Source organism: Uloborus diversus, chromosome 6 (assembly GCF_026930045.1).
Source record: "Uloborus diversus isolate 005 chromosome 6, Udiv.v.3.1, whole genome shotgun sequence".
NCBI lineage: Eukaryota > Metazoa > Arthropoda > Arachnida > Araneae > Uloboridae > Uloborus > Uloborus diversus.
In genome coordinates this window covers 13609655-13633230 of record NC_072736.1, presented here as the reverse complement: position 1 = coordinate 13633230, position 23576 = coordinate 13609655, and the positions used below count along the sequence as shown (strand labels likewise).

Sequence of the window (23576 nt, the reverse complement as noted above, 5' to 3'; positions counted from 1 at the left end):
ATGAAATAACAAGCAAAACTATTCAGAGATAATATATTGATTGCATACATTCCTTTTCATCAGGAATCTCAGAGACTTTATCCTTCTGTTCCAATGTTTGGTAGACAAGCCAATGAAGAGTTCACTGTCTGTAAGTATTAGATATTTCACTACCGATTCAGCTTTCTGAATTTATAGATCAATTTCTCTACATGGAAGATCGTCAAAACAATAAGACTAAAAAAATAAGTGTATGGCTCATAGTAAAAGTGAATTATCTCCTTGTAAATGATTTTACTTGGCCTTCTTCTACAAAGCGATTGTAAATTTTTTCTTTGGAAGAAAATGCAATAGGGTCGTTTCCAAAATTTTAAAAGTATTTTTTTCTGAAAGAGCATGTTTACAAATGTAGGGTCTGACCATTTTTTGATAATTTTTTTTTACGTTTAATATTTAAAAAAAATTACTTATATCGGAGCACTTTCATTGTTTATGTCTTCTGCCTATGACATCACAAATGATGAAATGCCATTCCATGTTGCCATTCACAGTGCAAAATATTTAATTCACATCTTTACTCACGTGTTATTGGTAACGATATGTTTGGTAGCAAGCGTAGAGCGCAGTTTTAATTCGCTGCTTGATTATCATAACGTGGAAACGTAGTAGAAAGATGCGGCAAAGCGCATCATTTGTGACGTCATAAAGACCACGCCTTGTTTTCAAAATCGGACATTTAAAAAAAAATATTAAAAAAACTGTTGGGAAAATGAAAGTATCTTCTGGGTCCATATTTTTTTTTTTTTTTTTTTGCTCATTCTGTCCATTTCAATGACTAAAACAAGTACTTTTGACTGAAGGAAACCACCTCATTGTTCAGCTAATGAAGGGGTCTTTCTATAAGAGCAGGTAAATGTTGAATAAAATAAAACAAGCTGTGAGAATTGAAATTGAACAATCTTGGTAACCAATTCACCATCATTTTTAAACTCTAGAACAGAGTTTCCCAAACTGTTGTCCGCGAGCCACCGGGGGTCCGCGAGTCCATTCCAAAAGGTCCGCCGTGCGGTGGACGCTAAAACGTTAAATATAATTGTCGTTTGCCCGAAGCATAGTTAATAATTAAAATCCTAATACGCAATAAAAATACAACTCATATGAAAAATCAACACACTAAAACTAGGCAAGTCTTTTTTTTTTTTTTTTTTTTTGTTTGCGCCAGGAGGGGGGGGGGGGGGGGATCGCGAAGTTCGTAATTTTTCTGGAGGAGGTTCGTGGAGGTCTGAAGTTTGGGGAACCTCTGCTCTAGAGAATAAGAGTATTCAATCTTTTAGACCTTAGACCTTAGGGAACCCTTTGAGTCTCCACCCCACCCCCCTCTTTTTTTTCCGAAGGAGTCTCTTCATTAAGAAACAGAATAAAATAGATATCAACGCATTAGCCTTCGCAAATTTACAAAATTATTATTACATTTTTATTTTATCACTGTGCAAGAATGTTAAATAGATGTTGAGATGGTAAGGTGATTAATGCTTTTTTTTTCTGTGGCCTATTTTTAGTATTTCCTAAAATATGTTCTATGACTGACTGCCGTTCGCCTTGTTTAGTGGTCAGAGGCAGGGCCCGATCGAGCCAAACTGGTGCCCAGGTCCTGAGTGAAATTTGGTGCCCCCCCCCCCCCCATGAGAAAATCCGCACAATTTTTAAGTCAATGTTTCATACTAGAAACTCCATTTTAAAGGAACATTACTACATTTAAAAAAAGGAACTTGGGATTTGAATACCAAACACTTGATAGTCACCAAAGTAATCACACTTAAAACTGCCTCTTAAGGCGAAAAAGAGTTAAAAAACAATTTAAAACTGAAAAAAAAAATACTAATTCTGGCCAGCAAGTTTTAAAAAGGCTTTCTGGCTTTAACAGAGGCAAATGTGTCTATCAAATAATCGAAATCTATGTTTGATGTCACAGAATTCTCAATGGTCAATAAAGAAAACACCTGTAAATTATCCTGAGAAATGCAAATTCTCAAATGATTTTTGCTTCTTTTCAAAATTGAAAAGGAATGTTCACTGGAACAGCTCCTGATAGGCAAGGTAAGAAGAAGCTGCAGGTGTGAATCCACATTCAGAAATGTATGTGTAATGTTTAGTGATTTTATCCTTTTAAAACATTCTCCAGGAGAAGGGTTACGTTTGCAAAAATTTGAAAATGTGTTAATTCTTCTGGAAAATGCTCATCTATGTCATCCGAGTAATTTTTTTGAAATTCCAGAGCTAAGGAACAACAACTTCTTAACGCGAAATTTTTTTAACTTTATGAGTTTTTGAGCTGATTTTTAAAAAGTTTTGAGCCCCTTCTCCCTTAAAGTTGAGAAAAAGTAAAATAAGCATTTAAAAAAAAAAAGAAGTGAATTTAGACTAGGCCATTTTGGTGCCCCTAAATTTGTGGTGCCCAGGTCCGCGGACCCGCTGGACCGTGCGTTAATCAGGCCGTGGTCAGAGGAGTCTTGTCTGACTGCGATGAGGTGGTCCCGGGCTCGAATCCCGGCTCGAGCATGGATGTACTTTCTCTCTCCTGTCCTTGTCCTTACTTTGCGTGAATGTGCTGTGAATAGTTGCCTACCCTATAAACGGGTCCCTATGGCATGTGTGTATACACACATGCCATGTCGGACTTCACACCAAATTACGGTACAGTTGGAAAAGTGAAGCAGCGCACTCCAAATTGTCAGCCTAGCTGGCACATGACAACAATATATTCTATGAATAATAAAATAAATAAATAAATAAATAAATAATAATTAAAAAAAACAAGATTTTAATTTGTAACAAATATTTTTCTGCTGTAGTCATTGGCGCACACAAAGGGAGGGTCCAAGGGGCCCGGACCCCTCCCATCGCCTTTGAGTTTTTTTGATTGACCGTGACCCTAATTCAGTATTTGTTGTAAGTAAAAAAAAAAAATTTTATTTAAAAAAAATATTAATAAAAAAAATCGCAATTGAAAAAAATTTTTAAAAATGATTTTTGTTCCCGACAATTGTTAAAATCAAAAAGATGTGCTTAGATGCTTGTTGGAGTATGATATGAGGATGGTAGATCTTTGACCCTTGCCCCCCCCCCCCCCTCACCTGCTTTGAAAGATTCCTGTGTGCGCCACTGGCTGTAGTATGTCAGAGAAGGAAAGTATTATAGTACGAAAGTATTATAGTACGTACGTCGAAGTAAAAGGTCAAAGTCACGTGATTTTGTCTTTATCATTCGAAAGGTATTTTTCACTCACACTAAGTTTTTCATGAGTTCTAAATAAACACTTTTTTTTTTAACTCGGTGTAAATTTTTCGCAAGCATATTCTCAGTGATTATCATAGGAATGTTTTTCTTCGGTAGTATATTATCAGAAAAGGAAAAAAATATTTCTAGTACTTTCGACGAAAAATAATAGAGTCACGAATTGTTTATAAAATAAAGTATTATTTACGGCAAATTTGAAGAAACACGAGACTTTGCTGTGGTAACCCTGGCTTCGCAATAATGAAAAATCCGATCCAAAATGGCTAAACTTAAGCAGATGCGTCGGCCTGTCTATATAGCGGCTCTAGCCCTGGCTAATGGGCGGTAATTTACTGAATACGTTACTTATTATTCTACTTCGGCGTGATTAATGTAAATATGTTTTTTCTCCTCTGACAGTACTGTGACAGGAAAACATTCATCAAGGAAGGGATATTTTCGCTCGCTATAAATTTTTCATTATTCCTGCGCCAGTATGTTCTCAGTGATTTTCAAGCGGAATGATTTCTTGCTATAACAGCGTTTCTTAAGTTGTTTTTCGCGGAATCCTAGGGTTCCATGATGTTCATTCAAGGATTCCACGTAACTTGCATTCTAGTGTTATTTATTTGCAACATTCAATTGGTACTTGAGAACTATGGTTCGATTGAAGTTTTTAATCACTATTTTCCTATCAAACAACAGAAACAAGTTCAAAATATATAATTGATTTATTAAAAATTAATTAGTTTTCATTGTACGATCTTCTACAACAAGAGAATTTTTTTTTTTTTTTTTTTTGAAATGACATCTGGCTAATTTGAACAGCTTTCTTTATCAAAAATCAGGCAACTTGACTAACAGAAAGAGGGGCGGGGGGGGGGGCGCAATGGTTGTGTTTTTTCAGAGGTTTTCTATGGCATAAAGAGGAAAACTATCTTAGGGTTCACCCCCCCCCCCCCCCGAAAAGTTCGGTTTGATATTTAAATGTTCGTTTATGTTTAAAAATTTCCAAAGAATATTGTTCCAAAACTCAAATGTCTTTCATATGTATATCAATTCATAATAGATAACCCGACGACTTGAACATTAGCACAAATAGCGCTAAGCTCTGTCTGAACGTTTTTAAACCCTCCCCGAAATTATTTTCTGGTTACGGCCCTGTTCCAGTTAGTTTAAATTTTACTAGTACAGTGAAACCTCACGAACCGGCAACCCATTTTTTAGCGGCCAGTTTTCCACGGCACGAAATTTTCGCCAGTCTGGGCTTCGAAATAAATTGGCGACAACGATTTCACTTGTTTTTTTTTTTTTTACCTGTATCCTTTCGTTAAGCGAACAACCAGGTGTTCTCTCTTTTTTCTTTTCCAATATCATTTTTTAATCATTCTTATTTCAAATCAAGATTGTTTTTGAAAAATATGTTGTTTCTAAAATGTTAAATAACTTTTAATCATTTTGTAATTAATTATCCTTATTAATTATGTTTTTGAAGTAACACCATTTTCTCTTCAAAATTGTACTTAAAAAAATCATTTATATGTTTTTCTTCAAATTACAATCAACTTTAATTATGTACACAAAATGTTGATTTTGATGGTGTTACTGTATTTTGTGTTGTGAAAATTTCAATGAAGTGAGCTGTTGTTCGGGGTTTCTTTGTTGGACGGCGATAAAAAGTCACTCCACATCTCCCACCAAAACTGAGAAGGTCTTGTTATCATTCGGAGGAGAAGTGGAGGAGTTGTCTTCAGTTGTCCAATGAGCACCCTCAAAACTGTTGAAAAAAGTTCAGTTTTTTTTTTCTTAGGTTTCTCATTTAATGGAAAGATAAATGAAAAACGGAATTCTGAAGGGATTTCAAATGAACATTTGGGAAGTAAGATAAAAAAAAAAAAAAAAAAAAGCGGGACGTCTGGTCATTTTACAGTTCATTTATCCTTCCACCAGAAATTTAAATTAGTTCCTTTAAATGGTATTCTGGTGCAGTTTAAAAGATGTTTCTCAATACTCCCGAAAGGTCCTGATATCATTTTTACTATTGCAACTAAATTACGTGTGAGAAATAGTGTTCTCAACTCATACGTCAACAAAAGATAAATACCGTGACAGACTTCGAGCTGAAAATTTCATTCATTATGCTTTACATTAAATACATTTGCCGTAGTAAAGGTAACTACCGTAAAACGGTACAACTCTGTGCCAAGGGGGGCAACAATGGGCCACTGTTGCCATGTCGATGATTTTGCTCTCTAGTGTTTTTGTATGCCTCAGATAATTTAGTCGTTCTTAGTGCGTGATTCGACTCACTCGTGGAAGAGCCAAAAGTCTCCTTTGGGCAGACAACTAAAACTGTTTTTCAAGATCTAGTAAGTTCAGATTTGCTTTGCTAATCTGTCAGTTTTGAATTAAGCCGCTTGTTGACTTAAAATGTTTCGTAGTTTTCACAAGCTCTCAACATTTATGGAAAATGGGAATGTTGAAATACAACAATAGGTCACTTTTTTTTTCACGGTTTCTAGTGGCTTGGAGCTTCATTTAATTCTCTGTAGGGATGCTTTCGTCATATTTTGTGTTATTTATTCTAAATAATGGCAAGAAAGAAAGAAGAAGGCTTGGGAGTCGCCCTATCGCCCGTACTCATGAGCCCGTACTAAAGATGAGATGTATAGCTACCATTGCTAAAGTCCTCAAATTTCCAAATCAAAGATATACACGGAATTTTTATTGAAAACACCAAAAAGTGGCCCATAGTTGGACCATTTTACGGTACCGTTAACCTCATTGAAATTTGAACGTTAAAATTTTGTTTGAATATGTTGTTAAGTTCTTTTAAGAATTTTTGCGTTTATTTATTAAGTCAGTTTTTCAAGTAAATAGATACCTGTATTAATGGGGAAAAAAATCGTTATCACTTTCATTCGGCTGTTATTTTTTTCACACATAAACTATGTTTTTTTATATTATCCAAGGGATTCCTCGAGATAGGTCGACATCAAAAAGGATTCCACTTATAAAACAAATTAAGAATCGCTGCGCTATGGTATAGTCAGAGTACGAAAGGTACTTTTATTGTACCAGCGGCGGAGAAAAATAAGAAGTCACGTGATTTTACTTTACTCTGACAGAAGGTATTTTTCAAGCCAACTAAATTTATCACTTGTCCTACGCAAACTTTTTCTCTGTAATGAAAACTCGACCGAATAAACTAGCATCACGTTACTTGTTATTTTACTTTTGCGTACTCACAGTAAATATGTCATTTCTCCTTTGACTTCTGCCAATACTGTGGCAGGAAAATATTCCGCACTGTAGGAAATTTTTTAAGCACGCTTTAAATTTTGTTGAAAAAGGTTCTCAGTGATTCTCGTGTGGAATATTTTTCTGCTAACAGTTTTGTTAGAACGGGAAAAGCATATTTATCGTACCTATGGCGAATTAAAATAAGAAGTCACTTGGTTTTGTTTTAATCAATCGAAAGGTATTTTTCCAGCACACTAGTCTCAGAAGCATTTTGCAGATCGTTTTTTATTTTACTTTGTTCATTAATTTATTTTTCTTATTTGTCCGCTATTGCGCAAAAATAAAGAATAATTTTCAGCTTGTTTAAAAAATCCCTGCCGTGCGGAATACTTTCCTGACACAGAATAGAGTTGTTTCCTTCAGTTAAAAGTAGTACTTTTTGTCACTGAAATTGATAGAATAAGCAAAAAAAAAAAAAAAAAAAACATGGACTCCAAACATACTTTCATTTTCCCAACAGCTATTTTTTAATTCATTTTTTTAAATGTCCGATTCTTCAAACAAGGCGTGGTCTTTTTGACGTCACAAATGACGCACTATGGTGCATCTTTCTACCGCATTTCCACGTTATGATAATCAAGAAGCGAATTACAATTGCGCTCTACGCTTGCTATCAACCATATCGTTGCCAATACACGTGAGTAAAGATGCGAATTTAATATTTTGGACCGTGAATGGCAACACTAAATGGCATTTCATCATTTGTGATTTCACCGGCAGAAGCGTTAAACGATAAAAGAGCACCGACTTAAGTATTTTTTTTTAAATATTAAAGAAATTATTTAAAAAATGGTCATATTCTATGTTTTTAAGCATGCTCTTTCAGAAAAAAATACTTTTAAAATTTTGGGAACGACCCCATTGTCGGAGGAGAAAAGAGACAGTTACAGTTAGCACTCTGAAATAGAATAATAAGAAACGGGATGTTACAATTTTTCTGTCGAGTTTCTAACACGAAGAAAATGTTTGCATAAGACTAATAAAACAAAATAGTGTGCTTGAAAAATACCTTTTGACTGACTAAAAAAACTAGTATGCTACGGCTATCACGAAATTTTCTTCCATACCTATATATCTTATGAATTCCTGTATCTAACGTGTAAACGCTACTACAAAATTCTGCTATTTACAAAAGCGCCTAGATTTCAATAAATGGGAAATTGGTGACTTTAATTCATCAGCGTTAATTTACGGCACGATGGCCTGCACAAGGAATGTATTTTCTATGTACTTTTCCTATGCTGTAAAAAAAACGAGCTGATGTGTGCATCACATGACTTCCTTTTACTTCCAATTTATTGCCATTTTCTCATTATTGGCACTTTTAATATGATTCAATATTTTACTCTCTAAATATCACCAACAGTGACCAAATTGAAACCAGATTTTAAAAAAAAAAATCGTCAAATTTGTCGCCAAGTTGGCGACAAAACTTGGCGACTAAAAGACTGGCGATATACCGCCAAGTGTCCGTCAAATTATAACACCACTTGAGTTTACATCGAAATTAACAATGATTTCCCCTGAAAAAGGGGCAAAAGACCCCCTTTGGAACATACGAATGCAACCAAAAAGGAAGGTGCACAACTAGACCCCACTAGAAGTCTACGTACCAAATTTTAACTTTCTAGGACATTCTGTTCTTGAGTTATGCGACATACATGCACACATACACACATACGCACATACATACAGACGTCAAGAGAAAAGTCGTTGTAATTAACTCGGGGATCGTCAAAATGAATGTTTCGGGTGTCTGTACGTTCCTAGGCACATATCCACGTGTGATCGGGTTGAAAAATACTCAACATTCATTTGGGGGTGAGCAAAATGAAAATTAAGGCCGGTTTTTGGGTGAAAATTTTTTCGCGAATACAATACTTCCTTTTTTGTAAAAGGAAGTAAAAATGTGTAACCTTACTCCGTAAAAGCGGTGGCAGCTTAGCTGCCTCCGTAGCAATGGAGTAACTTAAAAGATAAAACTGGTGTGAGTTAAGTTAATCCATTGCTCTAGAGGAAGCTAGCCGCCGGAATAAGATTACACAAAGTGCAGAATGCTGCCACCTTATTTACGGAGTAAGGTTACACATTTTTTTTTTAACAGTGTATGTGTACACGAAGAGTAGGAAAATATCAAGTTGAATAGAATAAAACAACAGGGCTAACAAAATAAAACTACGCACGCAAACACTTGACGGCCGTGCAAATTTCAGAAATTTCGAAATGTTCTATCAAAATCAGAAGCAAAGAATGAACATTGAAAATCATTTTAAAAGCATTGCTCAAACTTACGACAAACATTTTGTTAACAAATAGAAGATGACAAAAGCTAAAAGTTTTAAATCATTGGGATTTTTCCGATTATTTTCCAGCAAATAAATCGCTGGACAACCTTTCTCGAGCAGGCGATTTTAACTGTGGTTTACCTTTCATTTCGATGCATTAATTAAACTTTTTTTATTCGCAAAAAAATGGCAAGTATCATCCCCTCTTATGGAACAATTGGTGCCAAAATTGAATCAGCACCTGTTTCCGTGTAACTTCACATTTATTCCAAATTTCATTTAAAACGTAGCATTACTTTTTGAGAAATAGCACTAGCAATGAACAAAAAGAACGTTTGATTGTACTACTCGCTATCGAGCTATTGGCGAATAAATCGAATCAGCTCTTGTACCTTAACAATGTCTCCCTGATGATCAATATTTGAATTAATTCCGTTGAATACTTCTTGAGATTTAGCAGTCCCAAGTAACGAGGAAAGCGTTCAATTGCTCAACCCTCTTTTGAACTATTGCCACCAAAATGGAATCAGCCCCTGTAGAGAATCAACATATATGTACCAACACAGCATATGGATTTTGTTTGATTCCGTCCTTTACTTCCTGAGATATAGCAGGCACGCATAACGTGGAACACCGTTCGATTGTCCTCCCCCCCCGAAGGGATTAGCGCCAAAAATAAATGTGCACTAACGCACATGGGGGCTCATATGTGTATCACATTTCTTTCGATTTCATGCTGTAGTTTTTGCTATAGAGCGGCCACAAAAAAAAAAAAAAAAAAAAAAAAAAAAAAAAAAAAAAAAAAAAAACACGGTCACACACATACAGACATTTTTCAAAAACGGTTGAAATGGATACAGAGCACCTCAAAATGTGCAAATCCGTCAAAGTTTTAAAATTGTCACGAATTCAGTATTTTCTCTATATGGGTCATTCTTCAAAAAGTGTAACTTTTCTGTCACACGCCTTTTACAGTAAAATCTTTAAGGAACAAGTGATTAACAGTGATTTTTACTTTCATAAAAAATATATTTATTTATACCTGCCAATAATTTTTAGTAATAATTTTTATTTTAGTATATTTTTGGTTCACAACATGTGAATTCTCACCTCCGTGGCATATCACACACCTGGTGTGACTGTTTATGCTGCTTAATAACCTAATTAAATAAAAGTGTATACTTATTTATTTATTGTTCCTTGTACAAGTGTCTCAAATACTAATAGGGAAGTTGCAACCTATTAAATGTTCATATTTTGGCTATTGGATATTGTTAATTGACCCTCAAAACTAAAAAATTCACCATCGCCGAATTTTAAAACACCGTGGTTGATTTTTAATGAATTTTTAAAATCCACGCTCTTCTGAAACGTCACGAACCTACGTCACAGGGCGCGAATGGGCAGCCTTCCGCCGAAGATCCCTTGTTTTCGCTAGGGACATTTTTAGCGTGCTGATATTTTTATTTTTTAGAAATTCAATAATCCTTTTGAACACACTATGGAGACCGGATTCGTTAAAGCACAATCTAAATAATCTTCCTCATGTAACATCAATGATGATATTCGAATATTTCCGAGAGGATGAGAGGTTTAATGTTCCAGAAACGCGAGGAGTTAAATGCGAGGAGATAAGCCTTTTACGTTACGTCTTCGAAGTCGAATGTGTGACCTTCGGCTTCTCCCCTATCGGAAGAGCGCATGACGTCACTTCCTATGCCATTTGACGTCACAAGCGCTTGAACTTTAAAAATTAATTTAAAAAAAAACTACTTATCGTATCGCAAAATTGTTTTCACCTATGATGTTCATACATGTTACTCTATCGTATAAAAATAAAATTGAAAAATCGAAAACTTCCCTTATTGTTTAAGTATATTTAATTTTTTAATACTGTGTTTTAGTTCGTTTTAGTAAAACAAGGAGTCATGTCACACAATAAATTATCACCTCCGTTACCTCAATAGAAAATGCCATTCCTCATTAACACGTGGCAGTAATGACATCAAATTTTATTTTCCATGATAAAATTGAGCCCTCTTGTTTATTCTCAGCCATAGTTGAAATTGTAAGATTTTTTGTCGAAAACCAAAAAGATAGATTTTGCTTTAAAAATTTAGTGTGTTTATTCTGACTTCTCATCTAGGTGAACTTGAATTTCAAGGATGTAAATGAATGTAAAAAAAGAAGTGAACATGTTTTTATATGTTTAACATGTGCAGATTGTAGCAACGAAGAAAAAAAAATCCCAGAAAAATGTACCGATTAGGCCTATATTAATGGAAAATTCCTCACCTCCGTGAGAGACTTTATCATTTTCATTATTTCTGAGGTGAAAATAAATGATGGAGGGGAAATGCTGTCCAACCACGGATTGCATGGAATTTTCAAACGTCCAGATAATACGAATCTATGTGAATAAGGGGGGAAAGTGAAAATTAGATACGCGTGTTCCACTCATTTGAATGAGACTCTTCTTCTGCAAAAGCTGACATCGCTAAAAAATAATAGATTTGTCCATTTCCGGCTGCAAAACGGATGTTTGTCTTTTCATACAATCCGTGATCAGATAGTAAGTACATCAATAATATGCATTCTACCAAAATTGTAAAATGCCAGTATATAATCAAATTTACTAAATACTATTTTTTAACATACATTTGAAACTACTAATTAAGCCGTACTTCAATTGAGAGAGCTTAATATTATCTTCCCACTAAACATTAAAATAGCTGATTGTTTTCACAATTAACAAAACTACTAACTTGATATTAAATTGGCCTCGATCTTTAAACATTAAAAGTTTTTTATTTTTTTTATTTCCGCAAACAAGGCATTTTTTAAATTTTTTTTATTTATAAGTAAAATTATTGGAACTTAGCTGGGCCATCGTTTATGGTTACTTCTAGTAGGTAACTCTTTCATGTAAGAATGAAAAAAAAAAAAAAAAGTTTCGAAACTGAAAAATATTTGCGTTCAAAAGTTACCTTTTCTGGTGAATGACCCATGTAGGAATATTAAATTTAGAGTAATTTAAAAGTCACGAGTTTTTGAGCAATCACGATTGCTTATTGCTTTCATTTGACTGTTTTTGGCATCCTCTATCAATTTATTTTCCCACCGCCACCCTCCGCACCATCACCGTCGACCGGGTCCTCACGATGCTGCTCCTATAGCGAAAGCCGTCTCCAGGTTGCATCCATGTCCTACACACACGCGCATACATAAACAACTACACACACACATACATACGCCTACACACACAAACACATACACCAACACACACATACACATACACATACACACATACACAAACACATACACACACACACGCATACATACAGACACCTACACATACACACAACTACCCACACATTCATGACTGCACACAGACACAAACACATATGCTTACACACACATACACATACCCCGCCCCCACGCACACAAATACTCACATACACAACTACCCACACACTTATGCCAGCACACAGACACAAACACACATGCCTACACACATATGCACATACCCCTACACACAAACACACATACCCCCCACACATAAACACACACGCCTACATACACACACTCGTGATTGCGAAAAACATAATTTGAATTCAAGATGTCAAAATTCAAATTATTTTTTTAAATATTTATATTTTTCTTCGCCTTTGGTGTTACAAATGTATCTTTCTTGCTGTGACACTACAATAGTACACGAGCATTCACCGCGATAATCTGTGGGGACATGCTTGCGCAGGAGTAATGAATTATTTACAGCTTGCTTAAAAAATTCCTGCCGTGCGGAATGTTTTCCCGCCACAGTATTGACAGAGAAGAAAAAACACATTTACAGTAACCACCCCGAAGGTAAGTAAGTGACATGATATTGCTTCATTCAGCCGATTTTAATAGCGAAGAAAATGCTTGCATGGCAATAATAAAAAAAATTAAAGTGCTTGAAATATTTCTTTCGACTGATTAAAACAAATTCACGTGACTTTTACTTTTATTTTTCCGTAGGTATTATTAGTGTGTTTTTCCTGTAGTGACAATACTATTGCAGATGAACATTCCCCACGGTAATCACTGACAGGGCCTGATTACCGCACAGGCCTACTAGGCCTGAGCCCGGGGCCCCCTCTTCCTAAGGGGCCCCAAATTACTTAAAGAATTATGCATAGCATTACAACTCTACAAAAAATACACACCTTTTTAAAATAATAGCCTTCAGGGGGACTCCAAATTATTGTGGGCCTTGGGCCTCACTTTTAGTTAGTCGTGCCCTTATCACTGAGAACATGCTTGCGAAAAGTTTACTACTAAGTTAAAGTTTAAAAGTTGCAGTTTCAAAAAATCCCAGCCGTGCGGAATGTTTTTCTGCCACAGTATTGTCAGAGAAGAAAAAATACATTTACAGTAAGCATGCCGAAGTAGAATAATAAGTGACGTGATATTGCATCATTGAGTCGAGTTTTAATCACGGAGAAAATGTTTGCATGAAAATAAAGAAAAAATTATTGCGACTGACTAAAACGAAACCACGTGACTTTTTATTTTATTTTGCCGTAGTCACTATTCGGGTGTTTTTCCTGTTGTGACAATACTGTAGCAGAAAAACATTCCCCGCGATAACCACTAAAAACATGCTTGTGAGAAATTTACAACAGCTTCAAAAAAATCCCAGCCGTGCGGAATGTTTTTCTGCCACAGTATTGTCAGAGAAGAAAAAATACATTTACAGTAAGCATGCCGAAGTAGAATAATAAGTGACGTGATATTACATCATTGAGTCGAGTTTTAATCACGGAGAAAATGTTTGCGTGAAAATAAAGAAAAAATTATTGCGACTGACTAAAACGAAACCACGGGACTTTTTATTTTATTTTGCCGTAGTCACTATTCGGGTGTTTTTCCTGTTGTGACAATACTGTAGCAGAAAAACGTTCCCCGCGATAACCACTAAAAACATGCTTGTGAGAAATTTACAACACCTTCAAAAAAATCCCAGCCGTGCGGAATGTTTTTCTGCCACAGTATTGTCAGAGAAGAAAAAAATACATTTACAGTAAGCATGCCGAAGTAGAATAATAAGTGACGTGATATTACATCATTGAGTCGAGTTTTAATCACGGAGAAAATTTTTGCGTGAAAATAAAGAAAAAATTATTGCGACTGACTAAAACGAAACCACGTGACTTTTTATTTTATTTTGCCGTAGTCACTATTCGGGTGTTTTTCCTGTTGTGACAATACTGTAGCAGAAAAACATTCCCCGCGATAACCACTGAGAACATGCTTGCGAGAAATTTACAACAGCTTCAAAAAAATCCCTGCCGTGCGGAATGTTTTCCTGCCACAGTATTGTCAGAGAAGAAAAAATACATTTACAGTAAGCATGCCGAAGTAGAATAATAAGTGACGTGATATTACATCATTGAGTCGAGTTTTAATCACGGAGAAAATGTTTGCGTGAAAATAAAGAAAAAATTATTGCGACTGACTAAAACGAAACCACGTGACTTTTTATTTTATTTTGCCGTAGTCACTATTCGGGTGTTTTTCCTGTTGTGACAATACTGTAGCAGAAAAACATTCCCCGCGATAACCACTAAAAACATGCTTGCGAGAAATTTACAACAGCTTCAAATAAATCCCTGCCGTGCGGAATGTTTTCCTGCCACAGTATTGTCAGAGAAGAAAAAATACATTTACAGTAAGCATGCCGAAGTAGAATAATAAGTGACGTGATATTACATCATTGAGTCGACTTTAATCACGGAGAAAATGTTTGCGTGAAAATGAAGAAAAAATTATTGCGACTGACTAAAACGAAACCACGTGACTTTTTATTTTATTTTGCCGTAGTCACTATTCGGGTGTTTTTCCTGTTGTGACAATACTGTAGCAGAAAAACATTCCCCGCGATAACCACTGAGAACGTGCTTGCGAGAAATTTACAACAGCTTCAAAAAAATCCCTGCCGTGTGGAATGTTTTCCTGCCACAGTATTGTCAGAGAAGAAAAAATACATTTACAGTAAGCATGCCGAAGTAGAATAATAAGTGACGTGATATTACATCATTGAGTCGAGTTTTAATCACGGAGAAAATGTTTGCGTGAAAATAAAGAAAAAATTATTGCGACTGACTAAAACGAAACCACGTGACTTTTTATTTTAGTTTGCCGTAGTCACTATTCGGGTGTTTTTCCTGTTGTGACAATACTGTAGCAGAAAAACATTCCCCGCGATAACCACTGAGAACATGCTTGCGAGAAATTTACAACAGCTTCAAAAAAATCCCTGCCGTGCGGAATGTTTTCCTGCCACAGTATTGTCAGAGAAGAAAAAATACATTTACAGTAAGCATGCCGAAGTAGAATAATAAGTGACGTGATATTACATCATTGAGTCGAGTTTTAATCACGGAGAAAATGTTTGCGTGAAAATAAAGAAAAAATTATTGCAACTGACTAAAACGAAACCAAGTGACTTTTTATTTTATTTTGCCGTAGTCACTATTCGGGTGTTTTTCCTGTTGTGACAATACTGTAGCAGAAAAACATTCCCCGCGATAACCACTAAAAACATGCTTGCGAGAAATTTACAACAGCTTCAAAAAAATCCCTGCCGTGCGGAATGTTTTCCTGCTACAGTATTGTCAGAGAAGAAAAAATACATTTACAGTAAGCATGCCGAAGTAGAATAATAAGTGACGTGATATTACATCATTGAGTCGAGTTTAATACACGGAGAAAATGTTTGCGTGAAAATAAAGAAAAATTATTGCGACTGACTAAAACGAAACCACATGACTTTTTATTTTATTTTGCCGTAGTCACTATTCGGGTGTTTTTCCTGTTGTGACAATACTGTAGCAGAAAAACGTTCCCCGCGATAACCACTAAAAACATGCTTGTGAGAAATTTACAACAGCTTCAAAAAAATCCCAGCCGTGCGGAATGTTTTTCTGCCACAGTATTGTCAGAGAAGAAAAAAAAACATTTACAGTAAGCATGCCGAAGTAGAACAATAAGTGACGTGATATTACATCATTGAGTCGAGTTTTAATCACGGAGAAAATGTTTGCGTGAAAATAAAGAAAAAATTATTGCGACTGACTAAAACGAAACCACGTGACTTTTTATTTTATTTTGCCGTAGTCACTCTTCGGGTGTTTTTCCTGTTGCGACAATACTGTAGCAAAAAAACATTCCCCGCGATAACCACTGAGAACATGCTTGCGAGAAATTTACAACAGCTTCAAAAAAATCCCTGCCGTGCGGAATGTTTTCCTGCCACAGTATTGTCAGAGAAGAAAAAATACATTTACAGTAAGCATGCCGAAGTAGAATAATAAGTGACGTGATATTACATCATTGAGTCGAGTTTTAATCACGGAGAAAATGTTTGCGCGAAAATAAAGAAAAAATTATTGCGACTGACTAAAACGAAACCACGTGACTTTTTATTTTATTTTGCCGTAGTCACTATTCGGGTGTTTTTTCTGTTGTGACAATACTGTAGCAGAAAAACGTTCCCCGCGATAACCACTAAAAACATGCTTGTGAGAAATTTACAACAGCTTCAAAAAAATCCCTGCCGTGCGGAATGTTTTCCTGCCACAGTATTGTCAGAGAAGAAAAAATACATTTACAGTAAGCATGCCGAAGTAGAATAATAAGTGACGTGATATTACATCATTGAGTCGAGTTTTAATCACGGAGAAAATGTTTGCGTGAAAATGAAGAAAAAATTATTGCGACTGACTAAAACGAAACCACGTGACTTTTTATTTTATTTTGCCGTAGTCACTATTCGGGTGTTTTTCCTGTTGTGACAATACTGTAGCGGAAAAACATTCCCCGCGATAACCACTGAGAACATGCTTGCGAGAAATTTACAACAGCTTCAAAAAAATCCCTGCCGTGTTTAATGTTTTCCTGCCACAGTATTGTCAGAGAAGAAAAAATACATTTACAGTAAGCATGCCGAAGTAGAATAATAAGTGACGTGATATTACATCATTGAGTCGAGTTTTAATCACGGAGAAAATGTTTGCGTGAAAATAAGGAAAAAATTATTGCGACTGACTAAAACGAAACCACGTGACTTTTTATTTTATTTTGCCGTAGTCACTATTCGGGTGTTTTTCCTGTTGTGACAATACTGTAGCAGAAAAACATTCCCCGCGATAACCACTGAGAACATGCTTGCGAGAAATTTACAACAGCTTCAAAAAAATCCCTGCCGTGCGGAATGTTTTCCTGCCACAGTATTGTCAGAGAAGAAAAAATACATTTACAGTAAGCATGCCGAAGTAGAATAATAAGTGACGTGATATTACATCATTGAGTCGAGTTTTAATCACGGAGAAAATGTTTGCGTGAAAATAAAGAAAAAATTATTGCGACTGACTAAAACGAAACCACGTGACTTTTTATTTTATTTTGCCGTAGTCACTATTCGGGTGTTTTTCCTGTTGCGACAATACTGTAGCGGAAAAACATTCCCCGCGATAACCACTGAGAACATGCTTGCGAGAAATTTACAACAGCTTCAAAAAAATCCCTGCCGTGTTTAATGTTTTCCTGCCACAGTATTGTCAGAGAAGAAAAAATACATTTACAGTAAGCATGCCGAAGTAGAATAATAAGTGACGTGATATTACATCATTGAGTCGAGTTTTAATCACGGAGAAAATGTTTGCGTGAAAATAAAGAAAAAATTATTGCAACTGACTAAAACGAAACCAAGTGACTTTTTATTTTATTTTGCCGTAGTCACTATTCGGGTGTTTTTCCTGTTGTGACAATACTGTAGCAGAAAAACATTCCCCGCGATAACCACTAAAAACATGCTTGCGAGAAATTTACAACAGCTTCAAAAAAATCCCTGCCGTGCGGAATGTTTTCCTGCTACAGTATTGTCAGAGAAGAAAAAATACATTTACAGTAAGCATGCCGAAGTAGAATAATAAGTGACGTGATATTACATCATTGAGTCGAGTTTAATACACGGAGAAAATGTTTGCGTGAAAATAAAGAAAAATTATTGCGACTGACTAAAACGAAACCACGTGACTTTTTATTTTATTTTGCCGTAGTCACTATTCGGGTGTTTTTCCTGTTGTGACAATACTGTAGCAGAAAAACGTTCCCCGCGATAACCACTAAAAACATGCTTGTGAGAAATTTACAACAGCTTCAAAAAAATCCCAGCCGTGCGGAATGTTTTTCTGCCACAGTATTGTCAGAGAAGAAAAAAATACATTTACAGTAAGCATGCCGAAGTAGAACAATAAGTGACGTGATATTACATCATTGAGTCGAGTTTTAATCACGGAGAAAATGTTTGCGTGAAAATAAAGAAAAAATTATTGCGACTGACTAAAACGAAACCACGTGACTTTTTATTTTATTTTGCCGTAGTCACTCTTCGGGTGTTTTTCCTGTTGCGACAATACTGTAGCAAAAAAACATTCCCCGCGATAACCACTGAGAACATGCTTGCGAGAAATTTACAACAGCTTCAAAAAAATCCCTGCCGTGCGGAATGTTTTCCTGCCACAGTATTGTCAGAGAAGAAAAAATACATTTACAGTAAGCATGCCGAAGTAGAATAATAAGTGACGTGATATTACATCATTGAGTCGAGTTTTAATCACGGAGAAAATGTTTGCGCGAAAATAAAGAAAAAATTATTGCGACTGACTAAAACGAAACCACGTGACTTTTTATTTTATTTTGCCGTAGTCACTATTCGGGTGTTTTTTCTGTTGTGACAATACTGTAGCAGAAAAACGTTCCCCGCGATAACCACTAAAAACATGCTTGTGAGAAATTTACAACAGCTTCAAAAAAATCCCAGCCGTGCGGAATGTTTTTCTGCCACAGTATTGTCAGAGAAGAAAAAAATACATTTACAGTAAGCATGCCGAAGTAGAATAATAAGTGACGTGATATTACATCATTGAGTCGAGTTTTAATCACGGAGAAAATGTTTAAGTGAAAATAAAGAAAAAATTATTCCGACTGACTAAAACGAAATCACGTGACTTTTTATTTTATTTTGCCGTAGTCACTATTCGGGTGTTTTTCCTGTTGTGACAATACTGTAGCAGAAAAACATTCCCCGCGATAACCACTGAGAACATGCTTGCGAGAAATTTACAACAGCTTCAAAAAAATCCCTGCCGTGCGGAATGTTTTCCTGCCACAGTATTGTCAGAGAAGAAAAAATACATTTACAGTAAGCATGCCGAAGTAGAATAATAAGTGACGTGATATTACATCATTGAGTCGAGTTTTAATCACGGAGAAAATGTTTGCGTGAAAATGAAGAAAAAATTATTGCGACTGACTAAAACGAAACCACGTGACTTTTTATTTTATTTTGCCGTAGTCACTATTCGGGTGTTTTTCCTGTTGTGACAATACTGTAGCGGAAAAACATTCCCCGCGATAACCACTGAGAACATGCTTGCGAGAAATTTACAACAGCTTCAAAAAAATCCCTGCCGTGTTTAATGTTTTCCTGCCACAGTATTGTCAGAGAAGAAAAAATACATTTACAGTAAGCATGCCGAAGTAGAATAATAAGTGACGTGATATTACATCATTGAGTCGAGTTTTAATCACGGAGAAAATGTTTGCGTGAAAATAAGGAAAAAATTATTGCGACTGACTAAAACGAAACCACGTGACTTTTTATTTTATTTTGCCGTAGTCACTATTCGGGTGTTTTTCCTGTTGTGACAATACTGTAGCAGAAAAACATTCCCCGCGATAACCACTAAAAACATGCTTGCGAGAAATTTACAACAGCTTCAAAAAAATCCCTGCCGTGCGGAATGTTTTCCTGCCACAGTATTGTCAGAGAAGAAAAAATACATTTACAGTAAGCATGCCGAAGTAGAAAAATAAGTGACGTGATATTACATCATTGAGTCGAGTTTTAATCACGGAGAAAATGTTTGCGTGAAAATAAAGAAAAAATTATTGCGACTGACTAAAACGAAACCACGTGACTTTTTATTTTATTTTGCCGTAGTCACTATTCGGGTGTTTTTCCTGTTGTGACAATACTGTAGCAGAAAAACATTCCCCGCGATAACCACTGGGAACATGCTTGCGAGAAATTTACAACAGCTTCAAAAAAATCCCTGCCGTGCGGAATGTTTTCCTGCCACAGTATTGTCAGAGAAGAAAAAATACATTTACAGTAAGCATGCCGAAGTAGAATAATAAGTGACGTGATATTACATTATTGAGTCGAGTTTTAATCACGGAGAAAATGTTTGCGTGAAAATGAAGAAAAAATTATTGCGACTGACTAAAACGAAACCACGTGACTTTTTATTTCATTTTGCCGTAGTCACTATTCGGGTGTTTTTCCTGTTGTGACAATACTGTAGCAGAAAAACATTCCCCGCGATAACCACTGAGAACATGCTTGCGAGAAATTTACAACAGCTTCGAAAAAATCCCTGCCGTGCGGAATGTTTTCCTGCCACAGTATTGTCAGAGAAGAAAAAATACATTTACAGTAAGCATGCCGAAGTAGAATAATAAGTGACGTGATATTACATCATTGAGTCGAGTTTTAATCACGGAGAAAATGTTTGCGTGAAAATAAAGAAAAAATTATTGCGACTGACTAAAACGAAACCAAGTGACTTTTTATTTTATTTTGCCGTAGTCACTATTCGGGTGTTTTTCCTGTTGTGACAATACTGTAGCAGAAAAACATTCCCCGCGATAACCACTAAAAACATGCTTGCGAGAAATTTACAACAGCTTCAAAAAAATCCCTGCCGTGCGGAATGTTTTCCTGCCACAGTATTGTCAGAGAAGAAAAAAATACATTTACAGTAAGCATGCCGAAGTAGAATAATAAGTGACGTGATATTACATCATTGAGTCGAGTTTTAATCACGGAGAAAATGTTTGCGTGAAAATAAAGAAAAAATTATTGCGACTGACTAAAACGAAACCACGTGACTTTTTATTTTATTTTGCCGTAGTCACTATTTGGGTGTTTTTCCTGTTGTGACAATACTGTAGCAGAAAAACATTCCCCGCGATAACCACTGAGAACATGCTTGCGAGAAATTTACAACAGCTTCAAAAAAATCCCTGCCGTGTGGAATGTTTTCCTGCCACAGTATTGTCAGAGAAGAAAAAATACATTTACAGTAAGCATGCCGAAGTAGAATAATAAGTGACGTGATATTACATCATTGAGTCGAGTTTTAATCACGGAGAAAATGTTTGCGTGAAAATAAGGAAAAAATTATTGCGACTGACTAAAACGAAACCACGTGACTTTTTATTTTATTTTGCCGTAGTCACTATTCGGGTGTTTTTCCTGTTGTGACAATACTGTAGCAGAAAAACATTCCCCGCGATAACCACTAAAAACATGCTTGCGAGAAATTTACAACAGCTTCAAAAAAATCCCTGCCGTGCGGAATGTTTTCCTGCCACAGTATTGTCAGAGAAGAAAAAATACATTTACAGTAAGCATGCCGAAGTAGAAAAATAAGTGACGTGATATTACATCATTGAGTCGAGTTTTAATCACGGAGAAAATGTTTGCGTGAAAATAAAGAAAAAATTATTGCGACTGGCTAAAACGAAACCACGTGACTTTTTATTTTATTTTGCCGTAGTCACTATTCGGGTGTTTTTCCTGTTGTGACAATACTGTAGCAGAAAAACATTCCCCGCGATAACCACTGGGAACATGCTTGCGAGAAATTTACAACAGCTTCAAAAAAATCCCTGCCGTGCGGAATGTTTTCCTGCCACAGTATTGTCAGAGAAGAAAAAATACATTTACAGTAAGCATGCCGAAGTAGAATAATAAGTGACGTGATATTACATTATTGAGTCGAGTTTTAATCACGGAGAAAATGTTTGCGTGAAAATGAAGAAAAAATTATTGCGACTGACTAAAACGAAACCACGTGACTTTTTATTTCATTTTGCCGTAGTCACTATTCGGGTGTTTTTCCTGTTGTGACAATACTGTAGCAGAAAAACATTCCCCGCGATAACCACTGAGAACATGCTTGCGAGAAATTTACAACAGCTTCAAAAAAATCCCTGCCGTGCGGAATGTTTTCCTGCCACAGTATTGTCAGAGAAGAAAAAATACATTTACAGTAAGCATGCCGAAGTAGAATAATAAGTGACGTGATATTACATCATTGAGTCGAGTTTTAATCACGGAGAAAATGTTTGCGTGAAAATAAAGAAAAAATTATTGCGACTGACTAAAACGAAACCACGTGACTTCTTATTTCATTTTGCCGTAGTCACTATAAGTATGTTTTTCCTGTTGTGACAATACTATAGCAGAAAAACATTCCCCGCGATAACCACTGAGAACATACTTGTGAAAAATTTACAACAGCTTCAAAAAAAAAAAAAGATCCCTGCCGTGTGGAATTCTTTCCTGCCACAGTATTGCCAGAGAAGAAAAAAACACATTTACAGTAAGCACGCCGAAGTAGAATAAGTGACGTAACATTACTTCATTGAGTCGAGTTTTAATCACGGAAAAAATACTTGCGTCGGTACACTGAAAAATTAAGTGCGCTAAAATATTTCTTTCGACAGACGAAAACAGAATCACGTGACTTCTTACTTTATTTTGCCGTAAGTACTGTATATATGTTTTTTCTCTGTTCATTTGCCTGAGCTCAAGACCTCATTGTAGTTTTCGCTATCTCTTTTGATTAGTAATTATGGTATTTATTTTTCTAGGTGGCAGCAGAATCCCCAAAGGGTCCCTCTGTATCGTTCTGACGTACCACTTGCATCGGGATGAAGAAGTGTTTCCCAATCCGGAAGTTTTCAACCCGGATCGTTTCTTACCGGAAAATTCGGCGGAAAGGCATCCTTATGCATACATACCGTTTTCGGCAGGACCCAGAAATTGTATCGGTAAGTAGTTTTACCAGAGAACCACACAAACTGGTCAATGATGAAAAATATTAAACAGATTGCAACTGAAAGAGCATATTGCGATATTTTTCGACGCAAAATTTATTTGCCCTCTTGTCCTCGTTACTGAGACATAATGCCTCAAAGTCTGCCGAAATTTTAAGAAAAGTGCCAAATTTAAGGACTTGGCGAGAAATGGAAGAACCAGGTTTGAAAGTATTCGCCCTGGGCGCCATCGTCTTTTAGGGCGGCCTTGGTGGGGATTCCTAATGGTTTCATAAAATACAGGATGCTACAAAACAAAAATGTATACACATTTTTAAACTTCCATAGAAAACAGTGCAATGTTGATAAAACATAAATAACAAATGTTAATACTGTTCAAATTGGTGACCTGCAACCTCAATACAATTCCGAGTACGAGTCACCACTGATTCTGTAGGGGAAGGGTGGGCATAGTGGCCACTCTAAGGAAAACTTATTTTTTTTAAGTAGTTATAATTGTTCAAAAGAAATGAAAATTATTTATAAGATAGCATATATTGTTATACTCATTAAAAAAAAATAGTATTAACCTCTATCTTAGTTACTTTTTATAAAAATAATTGTTTTGTCACGCACTACCAAATGGCCACTTTGCCCGATGGGGTAGGGCAAAACGGCCACAGGGTGGCCACTTTGCCCGATGTCAAAAATAATACTACAAATGCATTATAAATACCAAACTATGTATATATTGTCACAAATTCAAGATAATTTACAAAACTAAGATAAATGTAATAA

At 35.9% G+C, this 23576-nt stretch overlaps 1 protein-coding gene across 2 annotated transcripts in view; it reads left to right on the top strand.

Moving 5' to 3' along the window:
- LOC129224510 (cytochrome P450 4V2-like) overlaps positions 1 to 23576 on the top strand; it is a 74147-nt gene that overhangs the window by 31873 nt on the left and 18698 nt on the right. For both annotated transcript variants that reach the window (XR_008580697.1, XM_054858972.1), the window contains exons 9-10: positions 64 to 130; positions 22614 to 22793. Coding sequence is in view for 1 of the 2 variants with exons in the window: in XM_054858972.1 (XP_054714947.1) it covers positions 64 to 130; positions 22614 to 22793 (247 nt within the window). In the remaining variant the exon portion in view is untranslated. The remainder of the gene's footprint in view (positions 1 to 63; positions 131 to 22613; positions 22794 to 23576) is intronic.